The sequence below is a fragment of the Plectropomus leopardus genome, chromosome 15, assembly GCF_026936395.1.
Source record: "Plectropomus leopardus strain MGB_pleo_1.0 chromosome 15, ASM2693639v1, whole genome shotgun sequence".
NCBI lineage: Eukaryota > Metazoa > Chordata > Actinopteri > Perciformes > Serranidae > Plectropomus > Plectropomus leopardus.
The window spans coordinates 8901195-8920699 of NC_142190.1; the positions used below are offsets into that span (position 1 = coordinate 8901195).

At 36.8% G+C, this 19505-nt stretch overlaps 1 protein-coding gene across 2 annotated transcripts; it reads left to right on the forward strand.

Moving 5' to 3' along the window:
• Positions 1–909: 909 nt before the first annotated feature.
• On the forward strand, positions 910–17985 carry elmod1 (ELMO/CED-12 domain containing 1). Of its 2 annotated transcripts, XM_088088628.1 has the most exons (12): positions 910–1058; positions 1476–1536; positions 5842–5987; positions 6684–6712; positions 6834–6931; positions 7223–7352; positions 8601–8734; positions 8984–9052; positions 11105–11125; positions 12206–12256; positions 13663–13796; positions 14616–17985. In XM_088088628.1, the coding sequence occupies exons 2-12, from the start codon at positions 1520–1522 to the stop codon at positions 14789–14791; spliced, it is 1005 nt and encodes a 334-aa protein (XP_087944754.1). In that variant the 5' UTR covers positions 910–1058; positions 1476–1519; the 3' UTR covers positions 14792–17985. The 2 variants fall into 2 exon arrangements, with proteins under 2 accessions (XP_087944754.1, XP_042354510.1); XM_042498576.2 differs by lacking the exon at positions 11105–11125.
• The last annotated feature ends 1520 nt before the right edge of the window (positions 17986–19505 follow it).

A 19505-nucleotide genomic window follows, 5' to 3' on the forward strand; every position in this document is an offset into this window, starting at 1 on the left:
TTCCACAATTTGCAAAAAATTAGAAGATCTAGAAAATTACTTTTGAAACTACGGAAGAATGTCTGGAAAAAAGTGGGATAAAAGAAAAAGCTAGTGAAATGTAATTATGAAGTAAATTTACATAATGACATTTAGAATATATGTTACAGAATTATTATTATTATACATTATAAGCACTTTTTCAGGCATTTTTTTATTTCTTAACTTTCCTTTTTTTAAATCTTTTTTATTTTTCAGGTCATTTTTTTGTTCTTTTTTACTAATTTCTTGCTGGTTTTTGGGTCATTCTTTGAGATACATATTTTATAACTTTAAATATCCAGATGTTTTAGTCTTTTGTCTTTTTTGCTCTATCCTTCAGCCTCTGTCAAAGTGTGTTTGTGCTGATAGGCTGTCATTTTTTGGTTGCTCTTTTTGGGACCTAGAGAGTCTAGGGAGTTGTGTACAACATACAGTTTTTTTTTTTGTTTTTGTTTTTGGTTGAACTATTATAAATGTTACCTTTAGCATTTCTTGTGCTGCCCACAAATGGCCAAAAATATTAATGCAAGTTAAAAAAAATTGTGGTGGAGAGAGACAGAAATATTTTGCAGAGGCCCAGGAACTCCTGGCGTCACCCCTGCACGCTGCTTATTGCAATCATTCCAACAGATCACAGGTCCCATTCCCAGCAACAGCTACTGGTACTTTAATTGGTGTTGAACATAGATAATGTGGTTGTTTTGTCATTTTAAGTCACTGTATATAACCGGAGCATTACCTGCATGCATTATTTAGTTCTATCTATAGGCTAATACATATTAGTTCCTAAAACAAAATCTAACCATAAACCAGCATGTGAAGTAAATGTGAAACAAGTGATGTATAAACTGTTAGGTGATCGGTGGCGTTGACCCTTTGTATTCCGCACTGCATTGCTGTGCTGTAGCTTTTAGACTCGAGCCTCCTCCAGTCAGTGGCTGTCATCATGGAGGAAAAGCAGACGACTGGAGCCGAGTGAAGAGGACACACCGCCGCATCACATCTTTGTTTCGCCTCTTTTTATCATTTGAATTTCGGTAAGAGGGGACTATTATCTATTATTGCATTGATTTTATTGCTTGCATCGCCTGTACAGCCGACGTTACGGGCACAGTCTGTCGCTACGGATTATGCATAGTGTGTTTGTGCTTTGGGTTGCTAATCAGACCGGAGACTATCGAGCATTAATAAACTGTTTTTTAATGGATTTTGATTATCTTAAAGGTAAAATTAAAAGGTTCCATTGTGTTTTTTTATTTCGTTGCACCGATATCAGTCTAACAGAAACGCTGTATGTGGGGGTACCGAGGAGACGGGTGCAGATTACATGCGCGTCAGTACTTCAGCACCGCGGACAGCTCCCGGAGCTTCAGGCCTGAGCTCTCCGCTTCGGTCGGCCTCATCCAAAGACACATTAAAACACCTCTCATTTCTCCCTTTTTTTCCGTTTCCAGGTGAATAATCAACACAAACAGTTCCGAAGACACCAGCAGCCAAGATGAAGCATTTCCTGAGGTACAGACACTCCATTATTGTACATGATGCCGGGCTACGTTTACATTTCATTTGTTAAAACGTGAAGAAATTCATGCAAACTCCCCCTCCTCTTAGCCTGTCTCCATGTGTTTATCTTCCATCGACTGTAATGACTTGTTTATATCAAATACTGTAGACTGTGTATTCCCAGTTCTCCCATTTAAGCCCAATCGATTATGATATTGTGGCCAGTAAGTGGCTGCTGTGGTGCAAACTGGTTTGAGTGGGTGGTTTATAGAGGAGGCCTCTTAATTATGGAGCACATGTAAACCCAGCGGTGTCTCTATTAATAGATATGTTGCTTTCAGTGTATAGCTGTATTTATTTATATGCTGAATGAAAAGTCTTTATATTGAAGAAGTACACATTTTTTAAAATTATTTTTAAGTCCTGAATAAAACGGCAAGTAAAATATTTATCATAAAGGAAATATTTTTACTAAGGACCCTTGTTTTTGGTTATACATAATAATAATTACACTGGGGGTGGCACATTTGTGAGATTTCACTCAAGTAAATCCAAATTTCTACAAAGATGTCATATAAATAAATTACATCACTGATAATCTAAGTAGTTTTGCTATTCTGCAAATTATTTTAATATCACTTTTTAACAATAAGGCAATTGAAAGTGCTGTGCATCAGACATAAAAAAGGCACTAAGAATTCTAGCACTATTCTACATTCACTAAGAATGTAGAATTCAAGGGGGATGCAAAGGACACAAACCCCTAAAAATTTTTAACGTGGGCATTTCTCTTCCCCAATAAAAAATGAAAGTACAAGAGGACTTCAACTTGACAAAATTAAAGACATGTACACCCTAAAGTGATGCAGAAAAGTCACAAATTGGTGCATACAATTTAACCAAAATACAAAAAAATTAAGGGTTTAATGCGAAAGGTTTTCTGGCAGGGGACTCCCCAACCCCCCGTTTCGTGCGCGTCTTCCCCCAGTGTTGAAATGAAAATTACACCCATGCACTAAGCTATTTATATATAAAAATCCTCAAAAAAGAAACATACAAATAGGTTTTCAGAGGGTGAAATAGAATAAAAGATATATCGAAAAAAAGCTAAAATGGAATACGACAAAAACTGAGAGCATAAAAAAATGTATTGCTGTGACAGAGCAGTGCAACATATGAATAAATAGTCCCTAAGTCATTAAATAAAGGCTTTTTTATATTGAATTTTTATACTCTAATATAGAATTGTAAAATTTTATTTTTGTTGTAGAGTCTACACTGACAAATAACGGCAATATACATAAATAGGGGCTTTCTGCAATATGTTGTGTTCTACATTTTCTGCAGTAACATAAGCTTATTTAGAAAAGACATAATGCATGTAATGAGTCTAAATTGATGCGTTGTCCCTGAGCATCCAAAAATGAGGCTGTAGGCGTACCTAGAGCGCGATAAGTTTGACATGACAGTTTGACTTTGACAGTATTTAACGAGTTGGGAGTGAGAATGTATTGGCTTTCTCTCACCACTGCTTTGTAAGTGTTTCTCCCATTTAAGACAACATTTCCCATAAATCCCGTTGTTTCCTGCCCAAGATAATAAAACGTTTTACTCTGTTTGCTTTGGTCTCAAAGATATTTAGCTTCAATTACATTTAATGAACAGTGGAGCCCAGCAGAGGCTGCCAATTTGTTTTAGTGATGGCTTTCACAGTTTGTTTACAGTAATTATACTAATGTGCTTAAATGAATGTGGTAATAGTTTACTGATGTAAAAATGATTCATGTTCCACCTTTTAATGGTTTTGGCTAGTCAGAGTGTTGAGAATAACTTAAAGGGGTCCTCCAGTGATTTCATGTTGCATGTCTCTACAGTTAGAGAACTTTCAAGAGACATTAAATAATAATAATTTTAAAAAAGATGGAGATATCATGACTTTTGGAGGCTCAATCTCCTAGATTCCACAGTATACAACAGCATCTTTCTGTGACAGACTTTTTTTTGGAAAACCTCTTTGAAACGTCACATTTCCCATTTGTAACAGTCTTCTGTTATAAATTTGTAGTCTTCAGGCTCACCTCACATCTGTTGGTCCTGACACAATCCTGTTACGGCTGCCTTTTGCACAATAAATGCATATTCATGATGTTTGAATTATTATATAACCACCAAAATGCCTTGGCTTGTTTGAGTCATTTTGTACCAGTGAGCTCTGATAAACGTCAACACAATTGCAGTCTTAACTGACACAGAGCACTGTGGAAGTTATGCAAAATATGTCACATACGTCAACACTTGCTACTTGTAAATCCTGCAGGTGTGGGCATTTGGACCAATTTAATATCCAAGTGTTTTCACAGGCAGAGTAGCAGCTCCATAAGAGAGTTTTATTGTATGTGAATTAGTGCAGTGCCCCTTTAAAATGACACGTTTTCTTTGTATCAGTCCTCCCACTATCACCTGCTGTTGGTGCTCGCTCCTTGAAGGTTAAGAAAATGACAGAGTGTCTATATGAGCTGTTTAACATGCCAGTCTCATCCATGGGACTAGCAGGAGGAATTAATCTTTCAGGACTGTATTTACCTTCTTTTTATGTTGACATGGCAGATGATGTTATGCTGTGATCTGTCAGCATCAGGAGGATTTATTTCTGCCTGAAAAGGTTGTAAATACTATTCCACAAAAACAAACAAAAAGGAAAGTGAGGCTGCTCGTGTGGCTTGCAGGTTTTGCTGACGCTTTCTTCTAATATTAGGCCTGATAATAGATGGGAAAAAACCCATTAGGGTCCCTAAACCTGGGTTTCAGGATCACGAAACCAGATGATAGAAGGTTTTACATCAAAATAACATGCCATTGTCATAAGTCTCTTCCTTCTGTCCTTGTTTCCTAATGCTCATCATTTAATGAAGCAGTTGGAGGCTGAAAATCATTTATTCCCCACTGTTTCTTAATGGGTCACTGTGCATTTCCCAAGACACACATCTCCATTTTCATTCTCAGTGTCACCTGCAAAAAATAGCACTCTTTGATCTGCTGCAAGTCGAACCTGGTAGACAAGAAGTACAACACCATTCTCTGACTCTGTTAGCATCAAATTCTCCTCCCTGCTTCTCTTGTCTTCATTTTGTTTCATAGAGATTTTTCTCTGTAGTGATTTTTCAATTTGACACATTTTTACTCTAAAACATGATAGGATTGGGTTAGATTTCTTTCCCCTGGAAATCCCCTAATATACTACAGATCTCTGAAGAAAACCCCTTACTTTATTTCATTTGCAGAAGATGACAATTAGAGCAAGTTTGAAGTGAAATTTATTAGGGCTGCAAATAATGATTATCTGGCAATTACTATATGTCTGTAAAACATTTAAATAAATAGTGAAAAATGCTCATTCCTTTATCCTAAAGCACAAAGAGACATCATTAAATGCCTTGGTGTTTTTTTGTGTGTGTGTTTGTTTGTTTGTTTTTAAACCAACAGTCCAAAGCTCCCAAATGCTCAATTGACCATCATGTAAGACCAAGAAAAAAAAAGCAAATTATTGTCTTTGAGAACCTGGAATCATTGAATGTATGAATAATTACTTAAGCTATTGCTTGATAATCAAGATAGCTGCTTATTTTCTTTTTATCGATTAAATGACTAATTGTTGCAGCTCTAAAATATATTGAAAACATCTTGGTATTAACCCAACATTAAACAAAAATATTGCACACAAGTACTCCAGTGATTTAATAATAATTATAATAATAATAATAATAGTAATAATAGTAATAATAATAATAGTTTTATAGAAAGTAGGACTAAAAACAAGTAAATTGTTCTGCTTCACACAAGACATAAAGCAGAAGATTGTTAAATGACAATGAAAACAATGAAATATAAAAAGATCACAATGAGGAGCAATTCAACGGATGATATCGAAAGAACAAATCCAGTTCAAGCATAGATTAAGAACAATTTAAGAAAATTAAATTTGTATGTTTGAAACTTGGGGGATTAATAAGAGATCGATTTTAAAAAGAATGGTAGAAAGTGAAGCATCAGAGGCTGAGATATTCTGACTTTCCCCCAAACAACCCCCAAAATCCCTCCTCAATTTAATACTTCACTCTAGGAAATTCTGAGGGCTTTGTTTTTAATACCTGCAATGGTCCTAGTACGCCATCACAGGATAGTTTTTTACTTACTCAGGGCTAAAAACTGAGGACACAAGAGGGCATAAACTGACTCTAAATGGCCACAAAGTACAAACAGTACGCAACACCTGTCACCTGACTATCAGTCTAATCCCTCCTGTCGTCTCCTCTCCAGAGTGGTGACCCAATTCTTCGTGTTCCTCTACTGTAAATGTCTGTGGCGAGGCCTGAAGTTTGTCGCCAGAAAGTTTACGGGGCGCTGCGAGCTGCAGAGAATCTGCTACAACAACAAGCATGGAGCCCGCAGGACCCTCAAGATAGGTAGGCCCACTCACTATCTGATATTTGTTTATAAATTCATGTTGTTAATTTATGATTAAAAGACACTGTCATCAGCAACCTTACACTTACTCTACCCTTACCATTTTTGTAGTCAATTTTTGCTTCTTTTGTGTCTTTGTTGTCATAATGTTTTTGTTTTTGGTGAGTTTGTCCCTTTTTTAGTTCTGTGATTATTTTGTGTTTCTTTGTATTCATTGTGTTACTTTTTGGCTGTTTTGCCCCTTTTTGTAGTTGTTTTGTGTCTCTTTGTGTTCATTTTGTACTTGTTTGTGGTTGATTTTCCCTTTTTTGTAGCTAATTTGTGTGTCCCTGTAGTCATTTTGCATCTTCTTTTGTTGTTAATTTGTGTGTCTGCATAGTTATTTTATGTATATTTTTGTGGTTTTGCCACTTTTTCTTGTTATATTGTGTCTATTTTTGGTTATTTTGCCCCTTTTTGTAGTTATTGTATGCGTCTTTGCATTCATTTAGTTTCCTTTTTATTGAAAATTAAGTTTGCATGATTCGATGCGAGATACCTTTTCATACCTTGGGCAAATTGCAGTTTTCACAATTTGAATTAAATATATAAATGTCTTGAACTACACTCAAACGTGTTTTTAAAACTACTAAATAACTCTGCTCCTAATGTCACTGCACACTGTTGTCTTATACTTTGCATCCATTTCCTTCCAGAATCATCTCTGAGGTACTCCAAGAATGAGGTACGGGTCTCTAAAATCTATATATATGCAGTATGAATATGGTGTGTTGCTCAGTTTTCTAGCTTCAATCTTCCTCCTCTTGTCCTTTTTCATTTCTGTCATTTTCTGTCATCCCCTCTAGCTGCTGCAGTCTGCCCTCAGCGTCCACCCTGACAAAGTGGAGAAAACTATTGAGGACATCATGGCCTTGAAGAAGATTAACCCTGACACCAACCCACAGTGAGACACATTATCACATTTCAGTTTTCACTAATGTTAGCTTGTTGTGGTAAATTTGTGTCAACACTTTGAATTCCAAGACGACCTGTGAAAGTGTGTCTGGGGACAGCGAATAAAGAATAACACACTTGTCCTACTCAGTACTGACTACTGAGCTGCCCTTGAGCATCGTGCTGAACCCCCACCTGCTCAAACTGAGCTGATAAGTTGCTCAGAACAAAATATTGTGAAATTAATAGACCTGAATTCTCTTATAAATGCAGCCCTTCCTCTTCCCTGTGTGTCCCTCAGGCTGGGCATCTCTCTGCAAGCCAGCCTGCTGCAGATCGTGGGCTACAGGAGCCTGGTGGCAGAAGTGGAGAAGCTGCGCAGGGAGCCTTATGACTGTGAAAACCCAGAGCACGAGGACCTGCTGATGAAGGTACATAGATCTCTGTGGCTGCTTAAAGTCGCAACAACAAAAATAACCATCAGTTTTTGTGCTGAACCTCCTGTAGTTAACTTGGTTCATGGTCCATCCTGCCTCTCGCTCCATGCGTGCTGGAATAAACTCCAGCTGCCTGCAAACCCTGACAGGATAATCTCATGTTTTCCAAACTCAAGTACCGCTTTAAGGACACTGTTTTTTTATTTCAACCATTAGATATTACTGAGCTAAATACTTTTCCAGTTTATCTATTCATTTAGCTAATTACCTCAATGGGATTTTTTCAAGTGTTAATCTATTTATTGTAAATATCTAAACAAATCACTGTTTACCAATTACTTTTATTTAATCAGCTCCGTTATCTATAGAAAATGTAAAGTTGATGTAATCCATTATTTTAAGCTAGCTATTTCCACTGTTTATCTGCTATTTCAAGCTTAATATATCAACTGTTTATCCATTATTTCTTAGCTAACGAGTCCTGCTATTTAGCTGTGACTTCAAGATAACAACTTGAGCTATTAATCAAATATTTTTAGTCAACTATTTACACTGTAGCTGTTACTTTAAGCTTACTGTTTCATCGGTTTATCCATTATTTTTAGCTGTTACTGCTGCTCACTAATAGTAATAGTAATAATAATAGTAATAGTAATAATAATAATAATAATAATAATAATAATAATAAAAAAACTTTATTTAAATAGAACCTTTAAAAACATCTGCATCTTGCATTATCTGTCAATTTAAAATAATACAAAGAAATAGACCAAAAACAACAACAGAAACAATAAACATGATAAAACCACAATTAAAAGGAAATAAAACAGATAAAATTTAAATAAAAATGTAAAATAAATAAAAATAAATAAATGTTTAGCTCATGTTTAGCTGTTACTTTAAAATATGTATTTGAACTGTTAATCCATTTTAGTAAGCAATTTACACCATAAGATATTACTTGAGGCTAACTATTTCAACTTTAAATCCATTATTAGTTTACAAATGTAACTTCTGAAAGAATTTTGGACTGACCTGTGGTGTGTGTGTGTGTGTGTGTGTGTGTGTGTGTGTGTGTGTGTGTGTGTGTGTGTGTGAGAAGTATATTTTCAATTCTAGTTCTATTTTTAAAATGACGAAAATGATGACGGTAATAAAAGTTCCCACTTGGATAGTAAAGAATTATAGTCCCCTGTTATTGATGTTGACATGTATGTGTGTGTGTGTGTGCGTGTGTTGCAGCTGTGGAAGGAGCTGCGTCCTGACACACCTCTCACCGGACGCATCTCTAAACAGTGGTGTGAAATTGGTTTCCAAGGCAGCGACCCCAAAACTGATTTCAGAGGCATGGGCCTGCTGGGCTTGCACAATCTGCTGTAAGCTCTCAGTCACTTCACTTTCTGCAAAACACTTTAAAAAAGTCACTATTGCAAATTAATGGGATTTAAGATATATAAGTGTTTATATTTGGATGTTTATGTATACACATCTTTAGGGGTATAATCTTCAGTGAGATAATAGCTTTCAACTGGATTCAATTATAGATTATTAAAACTTACATATGCACAGATGTAGGGCTAAATTTGACCTTCACATTAAACCCTTCTCATGTATTGTCTTTGCAGGTATTTCGCAGAACACGATAAAGCCACCGCCCTGCAGATGCTCCATGACTCCTTGCAACCAAAGCACAAGTATGGCATCCCCCCTTTTTTTCCACAATTTTTGACCAGAGCATGATAAATATAAAGGAATACACCAAATGTTTTGATAGAAAGTCTCTCTGGTTGAACATAGTGTTCCCAGGAGACCAGCAACTCCAGGGAAGTAGGTATCAAAAAATGAGGAAATGTGAGTTTTTTAGCAGATATTTAGCTGCTTGATAAGAAACTGAGCCCATTAACCATTATTCTTGTGCTGCTTTAAAACTACTACATTAAAAATATTTAAACCTTTGAATCCAGAGCAAACTGGTGTGATTCCTTTCAAAAACATAGAAAAAAGGGCAATAAGCAACTTGGCAAGACATTTTCCACAAATTGCAAGAAATGAGTAGATTTAGAAAAAAAAAATTTTTAGAGGCTAGGAAAAAATATGTGGAGGAAAAAAGAAAACAGCTAGGGAAAAACTACATTTAGAATTATCATAATTACATATAATTATTAGAATTGCTGTAGTTTTAATTATTTATTCTAGTCCTGTTTTCCTTTTTTAGTACTTTTGCTCATTTCTTGCTTATATTTTTGGTCATTTCGTCTGTGTGTTCAGTCCCTTCTTCCCATGTTTATGAAAGGGATCAAGCCAATTTGCTCAGGTTTTAAAGGGTTAAAACCTGCATGTATTTATTGCATGTGATTCAAAGAAACTCTGTACAGCTATAGCTGTCTTTACAGTAGAAGAGCTCAATCGCTCAAGGTTCAAGAATAAATTTATACATCCATAAAATTATGGCAATTTTAGATCCCATCGTAGTCAGCAAACACTCATCACCAGAGTCCATAATGTCCAATGATAGAGCAAATTGGAATCTACTTTGTGGGAATAGTATTGCTCACGGGGGCTTTGAAATAGGTAAATGACATAAAAAGAAACTGCAGTATATATTACATGCAGCAATTGTCATATACCATTATATTGTCAATGTTCTCGCCACTAAAAGCTGCACCAGTTAATATCTCTTACAATAAAAGTGGAACAAATGGGTACATGTGATGTGACAGAGGTCGCTCATAGTGAAAAAACTGACAGATTATAAATACCAACTCACTTTACCAAGCTTTTTTTAGCCTCTTTTAGGTGAATTGTTTTGGTTTCTGGCCCACAAACTATGCTTTCATCAGCCTGGATTCCAGCAGCAGCTGTTTAAGATTGATACTAGCTGGTAAACAAAGTGAAGATATATTTTTAAGAGTTGGTGAAGACCAAAACGGAGCTAGAACAACAGTGAGTTTATGGACTTGAGTTAATCAGGTGGTCAAAAATACAACTCCAAATGAATTTTACTGTTACTCTGTTTGAGCTGGATGTGTTAACACTTTAAAATTCCTTTTAAATAACGTAAAAATTTGTTGGACGAAATTAACTTTTATGTGTTCATAATTATGGTAACAGTACGTAACATGAGGCCTTAACTTAAAAATGTGTTTATAAATAATTGAAGTTGATAACCCATACAAGTTAATTTATTTCAACTCAGTTTTCCACATTATATGAAAGAAATTCTAATTCTATACTTTTAATTACCATATTTATGAACATGCATTTTAAGTTAATTACTAATTAAAATACATTTCTTCCAACATGTTTTTTCACATTATATAAAAGGAATTTTAAAGTGTTAATGTGCAACTGTTTGCTCACATGTTCACAAAACCAACTCTAAGTTGTGATAATATCATAAATGCTGTGTTTTCAGCTTATTCCGCTGCCCCTTGTGGCCGAAACACCAATTAATGCAGCTTTAAAATCTTTCTACCAGACATGTGGTGTACTCCCTTCTCCTTTAAACTGCACTCAGTCATCCATTACTCTGCATTTACCACGTTCTGCTTGATAATATTCATTCCTACAGCTCGATGTCATTCACTGCGTCTTCTTTTTTCGACTGCTGCTGCTGCTTGTGTTGTTTCTCATCGCATCTCAGTGAGCTCATTTCACAAATGAAGATTCTTCTTTTTTCTCCTCCACCTTCACCTCCACTTTTCTGACCATGCCGTCCTCTCTGACTCTCACATGCACTGTTGTAGGAGCACACACAGAAAGCAAAGGTACTTTCATTATTTTCACTGCATTCATAGCTTTGTCTTTTGGGTTGATGTTTCATGCATTTAAAGCCGCACTAGGCACAGTTTACATATATGTTATTTTTACTTGGTCATCTCATTACCAATACTGACCCTCACGGAGACAGATGTTGTGAAAATATATTTATTTAACACTCTTTGTGAATGGATAACATGTTGGTGTGCTGCCATTTGAATTAATAAGAGAAGAACATAATATTAATAATAGTTTTAGGAATTGCAAAAAAGAAAGTAGTGTATGTGTGTATAATTTTGAAATGTTAGTAAGACTAACAGTGAAGTAGTTTTTACATGTTGGGGGAGGGATTATGATAAGGACAGCAGTCCAGTGTGACATCAGGCCATGATATCAGGCCCGCCTTAAAAATCCCAGGAACAGAAATAGTAAAAAGTTTAACAGTCTAACTCCACATAGCTCTACTACAGTTTCCAGTACTTTCTAACATATATAATATGCAGGCTACAGAGAAAATCGCTGATTTTGCTTAAGCTGGATTTAAAAAAATAGTTAAACATGCACTTTATAATCAGTACTGTAAAATAACAGAAAATGACTGTAACAGAGAACAGAGGCACTTTCTACAATGAAAAATCCCCAACAAAAGCATTTAAGCAAAACCAGAAATGTTCCAGAAGGAATATGATCCAAAATCGGGGAGAAATGAACAACCAAGATTACATGTTTCCTAGAAATTAGCATGTTACCACATGCAGCAGGGTATGAAATTTTAACTCTTGCAGTAGTGTGCTTGGAGCAAATGACTCATGAATTGATGTAATCTTGTAGCCAAAGTAGAAATAACAATTAGAAACAGAGTTTTCAGAGTGGTCTGAATACTCTTACATACGTTTACCTCTTTATTTGAAAACCCTGTTTAATATGAACATCCAACATTGTAACACAAGAAGAAGCGTAAGGCTCCCTTTAAGAAGCAAGCAATCATAAAATGTCATTTCACTGTGACTTTAAGATTTCTCAGTCGGTGCACTGAATGTTGTTTTCTATGTAGACAATATGTGACTCAAGTGTTGTGTCCTTCACAGTGAGATTAACAAGCCTGAATGGGAACAGAAGAACCTAGACAAAGCTATTGGGTAAGTGTCTGCATGTGTACTGTAAAACGGCAATGCACGAGTGTATGGAGGAGGCAAAACTGGGCTGCTGCTGCTGGAGCTGTGTGAGCTTTGGCCTCAATACAGAGCAGCGGAGGGGCTCTGTGATGTGGCCATGGGAGTGTGTCTATGCAGGAAGTGTTTTACTGCTGTGTGTCCTCCTGTGCTCTGCCTCCAGTCTGCATCAGCTCTGATAAGCACCAAGGGCCGACTCTGAAAACGCACACACGCAGTCACACACAAAAACTCCTATAAATCCCAAACATTATTTTCAGGACACTCCAGCAGAGCAGCAAGCTGTAGAGTGCAAATCTTTTACTGTGACAGTGTTTGTGATGGTACACAGCGCTTTCCTCGCACGTCCAAATGGTCCACCACATAGCACACACTGGGACCAGTTTGAAGTGAAAGTTGGAAGGTAAGGGGTATTTGCTACCGTAAAACTTCAGTTATGTCGATATGGGACAGGCTTTTACGTTTTTCACATATAACTGTTGCTCAGAAAAGATGGAAATACAATCAAATTATTTGTTTAACCCTTTGAAACTTAAGCAGTTTTTTTTTTTTTCAAAAACATGGGAAGACAGTAATAAGCAACAAATGAAGAAATGTCCCAGAAGTTGGCAAAAAATCTATGAAAAGAAAGCCAAAAAACCTACAAACACCTTCCCAAATAAAAAAGACAAAGTAAAACATAAACAACAACAAATAAGAAAACAAAGCAGAAATTACCTGAATTTAAAAAAAGTAATTAAAAATAAAATATTTTAAATATACAATTATGAATACAGTTCACTGTATTTTTTTCATGTTTTCCTCACGGTGTCAATAAAATTAACTGAATGATTGAATTTTGGAGAATCTTACCAAGCTAATGATGTGCGTTATATGTCCACACTGACAAAAGTTTAAACATATATACATATTTTTATGCGTGATCTAGGTGGCTAACTAACATTAACTCCAGCAGGTATCCAACAACCAGCTTAAATACATCCAAAGAACTTCTATAAAAATGAACTCCATGGCAACCAGACCGAGCCTGTAATTGAGACGGGCCTTTATTTGTCAAAATGTGTCGCCACACCCGGCTAGTAAAAAGGGACAAGGTATTTAATAGGGAATAGGCTTTTATTTGAAGTTTTATGGTATTTTCAGTTTTTATACTAAATTCCAAAACACTAAACTCTTTTATAAAAAAATATATGTTTTTGTTTTGGGCATCTCCACAATGCTCAACAACACTCTCTTCTTAAGTCATACTTAAGATGTCATGGGAAATGGTATTTTTTTTTTAAGTCTGTTTACAAACACATCCACCACACACCCCTGTTAAACAGACAAAAACTTCCTAAAAACTATCGTCTTTTTTTATCTTCTTCCTCCAGCTACTCTTTTGCTATCGTGGGCATCAACATCACAGACCTGGCCTACTCTCTGCTGGTGAGCGGAGCTCTGAAGACCCACCTGTACAACGTGGCGCCAGAGATGCCGAGCCTGCTGCACTTTCAGCAGACCTTCTGTGAGTTTACTATTTTCCTGTTAAATCAGATTTCAGTTAATCCTGTAACACCTGTGCAAATTAGCTTGATTGTTTCCAAAAACATGTTAAAATGGCAAAGAGTAACTTGACCAAAAAACTGCAGAAAATCGGTTTAAAAAAGTGCAAGAAAATTACCTTTAAATTAGCACAAAAAAAAGTAAAGTAAAAAAAATAATAATAGAATAAGGAAATGGCCCCAAAACATTCTTAAGCAATAATAATAATTCTAATTTTAAATACATAGTTAAGATATTTATAATTATAGTGGAATGGACATTGACATTTTCCCCTAGCTTTTAAAAAAATAATTTTGTAAATCTGCCAGTTTCTTGCAATTTTAGGGAAATTTCCTTTGCCAAAAAAATTTCCAATTACATCCTTTAATTGCAATACTGCCTAGAGTTTACTGCATAAATAAAAGCTAAATAAATAAATAAGGGAGAAAGAGAGGGATGGGTCCTTAGACTGTATAAAAAAATCAATGTAACTACCATGACGTCACCCAGTGGTTTATGATAGACTCCTATTTTGAGGTCATAAGTTTAACATTTTAGCCGTCACCATTTTGGTTTTTTGGAGTCAGAGATGACCATATTTGGACGCAAGGACAGAGCTGTGGAGGAGCGAGGGGTGGAGCTGATGGTAGTGAGGCTTCACAGACAGCCTGTCACTCATATTTAAGTCTTAATAAAATGTAAACGGATGAGTTATATTAGAAAAATCAATCCAGTTAAGTTTTCATTCACTCACTTTTAAGAACATAAAGGATCAACTTGTTTTTGCTCATCTTCATGGCAGGTTACCTGATGCAGGAGTTTCACCGTTTCTGGATCGAGGAGGATCCGAGCGACATCATGGAGTTTAACCGGGTCCGCTCCAAGTTCCACCGGAGGATCCTGCGACAGCTGAAGAATCCAGACATGGCTCTGTGCCCCCACTTCTCCGCCTCCGACCTCCACCTGGTCAACCTCTAAAACACACACCCCTGACCTGTGACCCTCCCCCACAGTCCCCAGCTGAACCCTTCATACCCCCACAGAGGTCTCCCCTGGATGTCCGGTAGGCCAACTAAAAAAAAAAAAAAAAATCAGAAAACCCTTTACCCTCACATACATAGTTCCTCAAACTGCTGGACACATCTGGGGAGACTCTCTTCCCAATCTGCTCAGCCCACCTCGTCCCAGCTAACGTCATGTCGCGTCACTGCCAAAAGCTCACTCAACCACAACACACACACACACACACACACACACACACACACTGCCTCTACGCCCTCACTGCAGCGTTACACCACCAGCATCAGAGATGACCATAGCGATTGTAGCTGTGCATGAGGAGGCTGCACCACACGACTCATCGTTATCTGTTGCTTTAATGATTCACGACGATTGTATCAGCCGTTACACCTCAGATATGAACCCTGTGCTTCTTCTCATAACAAACCAAATTTACTTTCTCAGCCAAAAAAACAAAAAATCCCTGTTTTAGACTGCAACACAATCAGTTCAGAATATTTTGGCAATTAGCTGGTCGGGCTTCAGACACAAATGTGACAGAACAAATATTTTGTATTTAAAATGAAGAGCTATAGATACTCTATAATATAAATTTAAAAGAATCATAAAAGAAATGTTGCTGGCGCTGATTCAATCAAAAGCTCTTAAATAATATAGGGCCAGGTCATCTCTTAGCTTTGTCTGTATTAGGTCATAGATTGTACTGTACTTTTTATGTCAACATGACATGACACCTAAGACTTCTCCTTGCCAAAATATCGAATGTGGAGAACTTACAATCACAGCAGTAGTTTGTTTCTTGTGAGCTCAAATGTACATTTTGTAAACCTGCAAAATCATGTTCATAGATATTTAAAAACTGGCAGCACACTTCTCACTTTGGATATTAAAACAGCTACTTCTCTTGCAATTAATAACTTTTTTATTTCCTCACACAGAGTAACATCCAAATATCAATAAAAATAAAGTCATGAACATTATTTTTACAGGTTTGCAAAAGGTTTTTGCCTTTGCTTTGACCCCATGCAGAGATTCAGTTATGAATGTCCCTCACATGCTCACGTTCACGATTGTTTGACTATTTTAATTCACTGAATGTGACACTGTGTCCACTGTTGTATCAGCCAAAGCAATAATTTACATTCATTTCACTGCACATTTCTTTTTAAATGTATTAATTTGCACCATGTGTGCCTAAGTTTTTGTTTTACGTTGTGACTCAGAGCTGGAATGCGAATCAACTTATAATTAGTGTTTGATAGAAGTAAAATATCACCACATTATTTTTAAGACATTAGTGAATTTGCTGTAAACAAATGTCCTCTGGCAGTCGCTGCGCTGCTTTTTACAAAGTCCAAATCTGGCGGGAAATCTGCTGAATTGCTTTATGGAAGTGAAGACGTGTTTGTCCTTCTCAGTGAAGCCAAAGACACAGAGGACTGACAGGAAGCGTTCATGGAGAATGTCGTCTTACGTTCGTGAGCATGAATGTGTTCTCACCTCTTCTCCAGCATTTGCTTTCAGTAAAATATTAATTTAACATTTTACTAATGTTCTTAAAAATGCTACACATAAAGGCTTCAAGAAGCATCTGCAACAACCAGAGAAACATGATGTAAATATGAAGCTGCTCCATAGAAAATGAATTAGGAGGTGGTTCCTACTAATGCAGTGAAGAGCTGACTGTGAAAACGTAAAAGCGCTAAAGATGGAGGCGTTGATCGACCAGTCAACGCAGGAAAATAATGACTTTTTAATGCCGCGATCTTCTATGATGCCACTGTCAGCTCCTTACTGTGGGTTGCATGTATATTTTTAAAATTTGATGTCTTTATTTTACTCAGAAAGCCTCACAAAGTCTAAGAGAGTCCACGAGAACCAAGATTTGGAGTCCCCTCCATGTTTACTATCTAACTGTTTTGCTGCTTCCTGTTTGGGGCTGGAGAGTGCTGCTATAGGCCATGCGTCTACGCCATAGCCTATACATTTAACCCACACCACTGGGAGCATTTATACTTCTGCACTGGTGTGCTTTGCTCTGTGTTGAGTACCTTCATCAAAAACAGCAACTTAAACTGAGTTGATCATTTTGGATTTAGAGCAAATAAATGTTGAACAACATTACTTTTAAGGAAATTACTATTTACTTTTTATTAAACCTCTATTATGCGGGCACTTCTTCTCCAGTTCCCACTGCTCACAGCAAAGCATTTTTAGATGCAATATTTGAGGGAAAAAATGTGGTGCTGCCAAGTGGCCATGTCACAGTTTTGTAATCTGCATTGCAGCAATGTGAAGCTATATTTCTGGAGAGGTGCATGCCAGACTATGGCGAGGGTACGCACCTGCACCATGCCTACACCTTACATACAAACAGATTTGATGCAGAAATAAAATGCCTTTAGATTTATCTTGTGGCATTTTTGGAGCCACTGCAGCAGTTGACTCTCCTTTAAGAAAAAAAACCCCCAAACAATCTAATCGATTATCTGTGGAGCGTCAGTTTGATTGTTGTCTCAGCTCTGAGTCATTACTTTTACTTTTCACTGAGAGATAAATCATCTGACACGCGTGTACTTCATCACAGCTGTGTTGCTTCACTTGAACATGTGACCACTGTATTTAACATCCATGAGCGTTCACATCACGTGACGATGCTGACGGCTCTGACAAATGTAGGAAATCATTTTAGCGCCATGCTTGCACTGTTGATTGTGTTGATAATAGTACTGAATATCTTTGTCCCATTGAAGTGAGCGTCGATGCTTCTTTTCTGTCAGTATTATGCAGCTGTTTACTTCAGTGAATGTCAGTGCTGGTTTCATCTCCTGCTTGTTTTGCTTTGCTATGGTCAGCTTTGCACTACTGTAAAAATAAAAAATGCAGTTTCCTTTATGATAATAAACCAGTAATTTTTGGTGTTAGGAGTATACGATACTGTAGATGAAGTTACGTACTTGCTGCTGTATATTCTGCTTTAAAACTGCCTATAAGACCACGATCTGCATGATGGTATTTTCATTGTTACTGATATGACATTCTGTATTCTTCAGTAAGGCCTAAAGTACTAATAGATATTGTAACTGCGTGCTTCATTTGTTTGTGCTGTACTTTTTGAGACACCAATAAAGACTAAATGTCGGTTAGAACTACTGTTGACTGTTTATTTTCCTTTTTTTTTTGGCTGTCTCTCTCTCTCTCTCACACACACACACACACGTGCATGCAAAGACTTTTGTGATTAATTTAGCACTTATTTTGCTTTCTAAAGTACTGTAAAGTAAAAATGCTGACTTTATGGATGAACAGCAGAGGGCAGTAAGCTCACGCATCATATAAAACATTGTGACAGCTGATAGGAACTGAGAGAGGGTGCAAAAAACAAACAAAAAAACAAATTTGCCCCCAAGTTTATGTAGTACTATGATTTTATTTCTACTCATGGCTGGCTGTTTTGTTATTTTGGCCAGGGCTCTCTCATTAAATTCAAGTCTAGCATTTTTAGCAATAAAAGGCTAAAATGCTGAACAAATTTACTCCTTTAATTCTCCGTCCAGTTTTATGTCTCTCCTTACAGTCATAACATCTACTTATTTACTCAGGTTCTTCTCTTAATTGTCACTCTTCTGTGTCTGAACGTCCTGCTGGCAGCAGCAAAGAAGTTAATGCTGCAAATGGAGTGCATAATATCTTATTGCTTAAAAAAGTAATACTTATACACCCAGCAGAAAGACCAAAAAGCCCCCAAAATATTATTAAGGAAGCCTACTTCAACAGAGGTGCAGAGGTGAATTTGTTCTCTGAGCGAACACAGAAAAACAATATTAAGGAGCTGAAATCAACTCAACCACATTTATCCCTGAATCCACATACTTCTTGGCTTGTTTTGAGTAATAATTATCAGTTAAACAGGAAATTAATATAAAATAAACCTCCCTCACTGATGTTTAAGGCACAACCTGTTGCGCTCAGATATTTTTTATTTGAACAGATGATTACAGATCTAGTTTCAAATTTTTCCACAAGCTCAAATGTTTTTCAAATCTGAAGTGACAGCCTCGCCATGCGTCAACATCGTAACTACATCCTCAACTTGGTACGGCTCCAAGAAACGCCAAATCAGCAGTATGTTGTTCATTCTGAGACTTTTCTGCTGCAGAGTATAATGAACATTTTCAGCCTGTCAATAAAGCTTTTAGACTCTTGTATCTTAAAACCTCAAACACACTTGTCAGGAGGATGTTTAGTCAAAGTCAGGAGAGTCTCCAGTTTGTTTCCAAACATCAGAGAGAGTGTGTAATGATAATGCAAGTGGAGATACATGAACATCACATCAAAGCGGTGGATTAGTGCGGATCAGCTGCAGACAAACTCGGTGGTAATGAGAGCTCAAGTCAAAACTGCAGGGCAACTGTTAGAGCTTGACACATTAACGTCAGCGTTGGCAATCCTCACTTTAGTCAGCACTTCTTAAGCTTTCTGCCTGCGGAAACTACATTCAGACAACTAAAATGTGTTTGCAGGGCGAGCATCCGGTAACATTATGAAGCAATAACTTTATTTATAAAGTGTTTTTCAGAACATGGAGTTGCAAATTGCTGTTTTTAAAGGCTCTTGTAGGGTCCCTGTGGGTGTGTGCTTACATATCTTTCTTTGTTGCACCTGACTGGAC

Coding starts and splice junctions, on each gene's coding strand:
- elmod1 (XM_088088628.1), top strand. Junction 6,713..6,833: donor TGAGGTACTCCAAGAATGAG/GTACGGGTCTCT, acceptor CATCCCCTCTAG/CTGCTGCAGTCTGCCCTCAG. Junction 7,353..8,600: donor ACGAGGACCTGCTGATGAAG/GTACATAGATCT, acceptor CGTGTGTTGCAG/CTGTGGAAGGAGCTGCGTCC.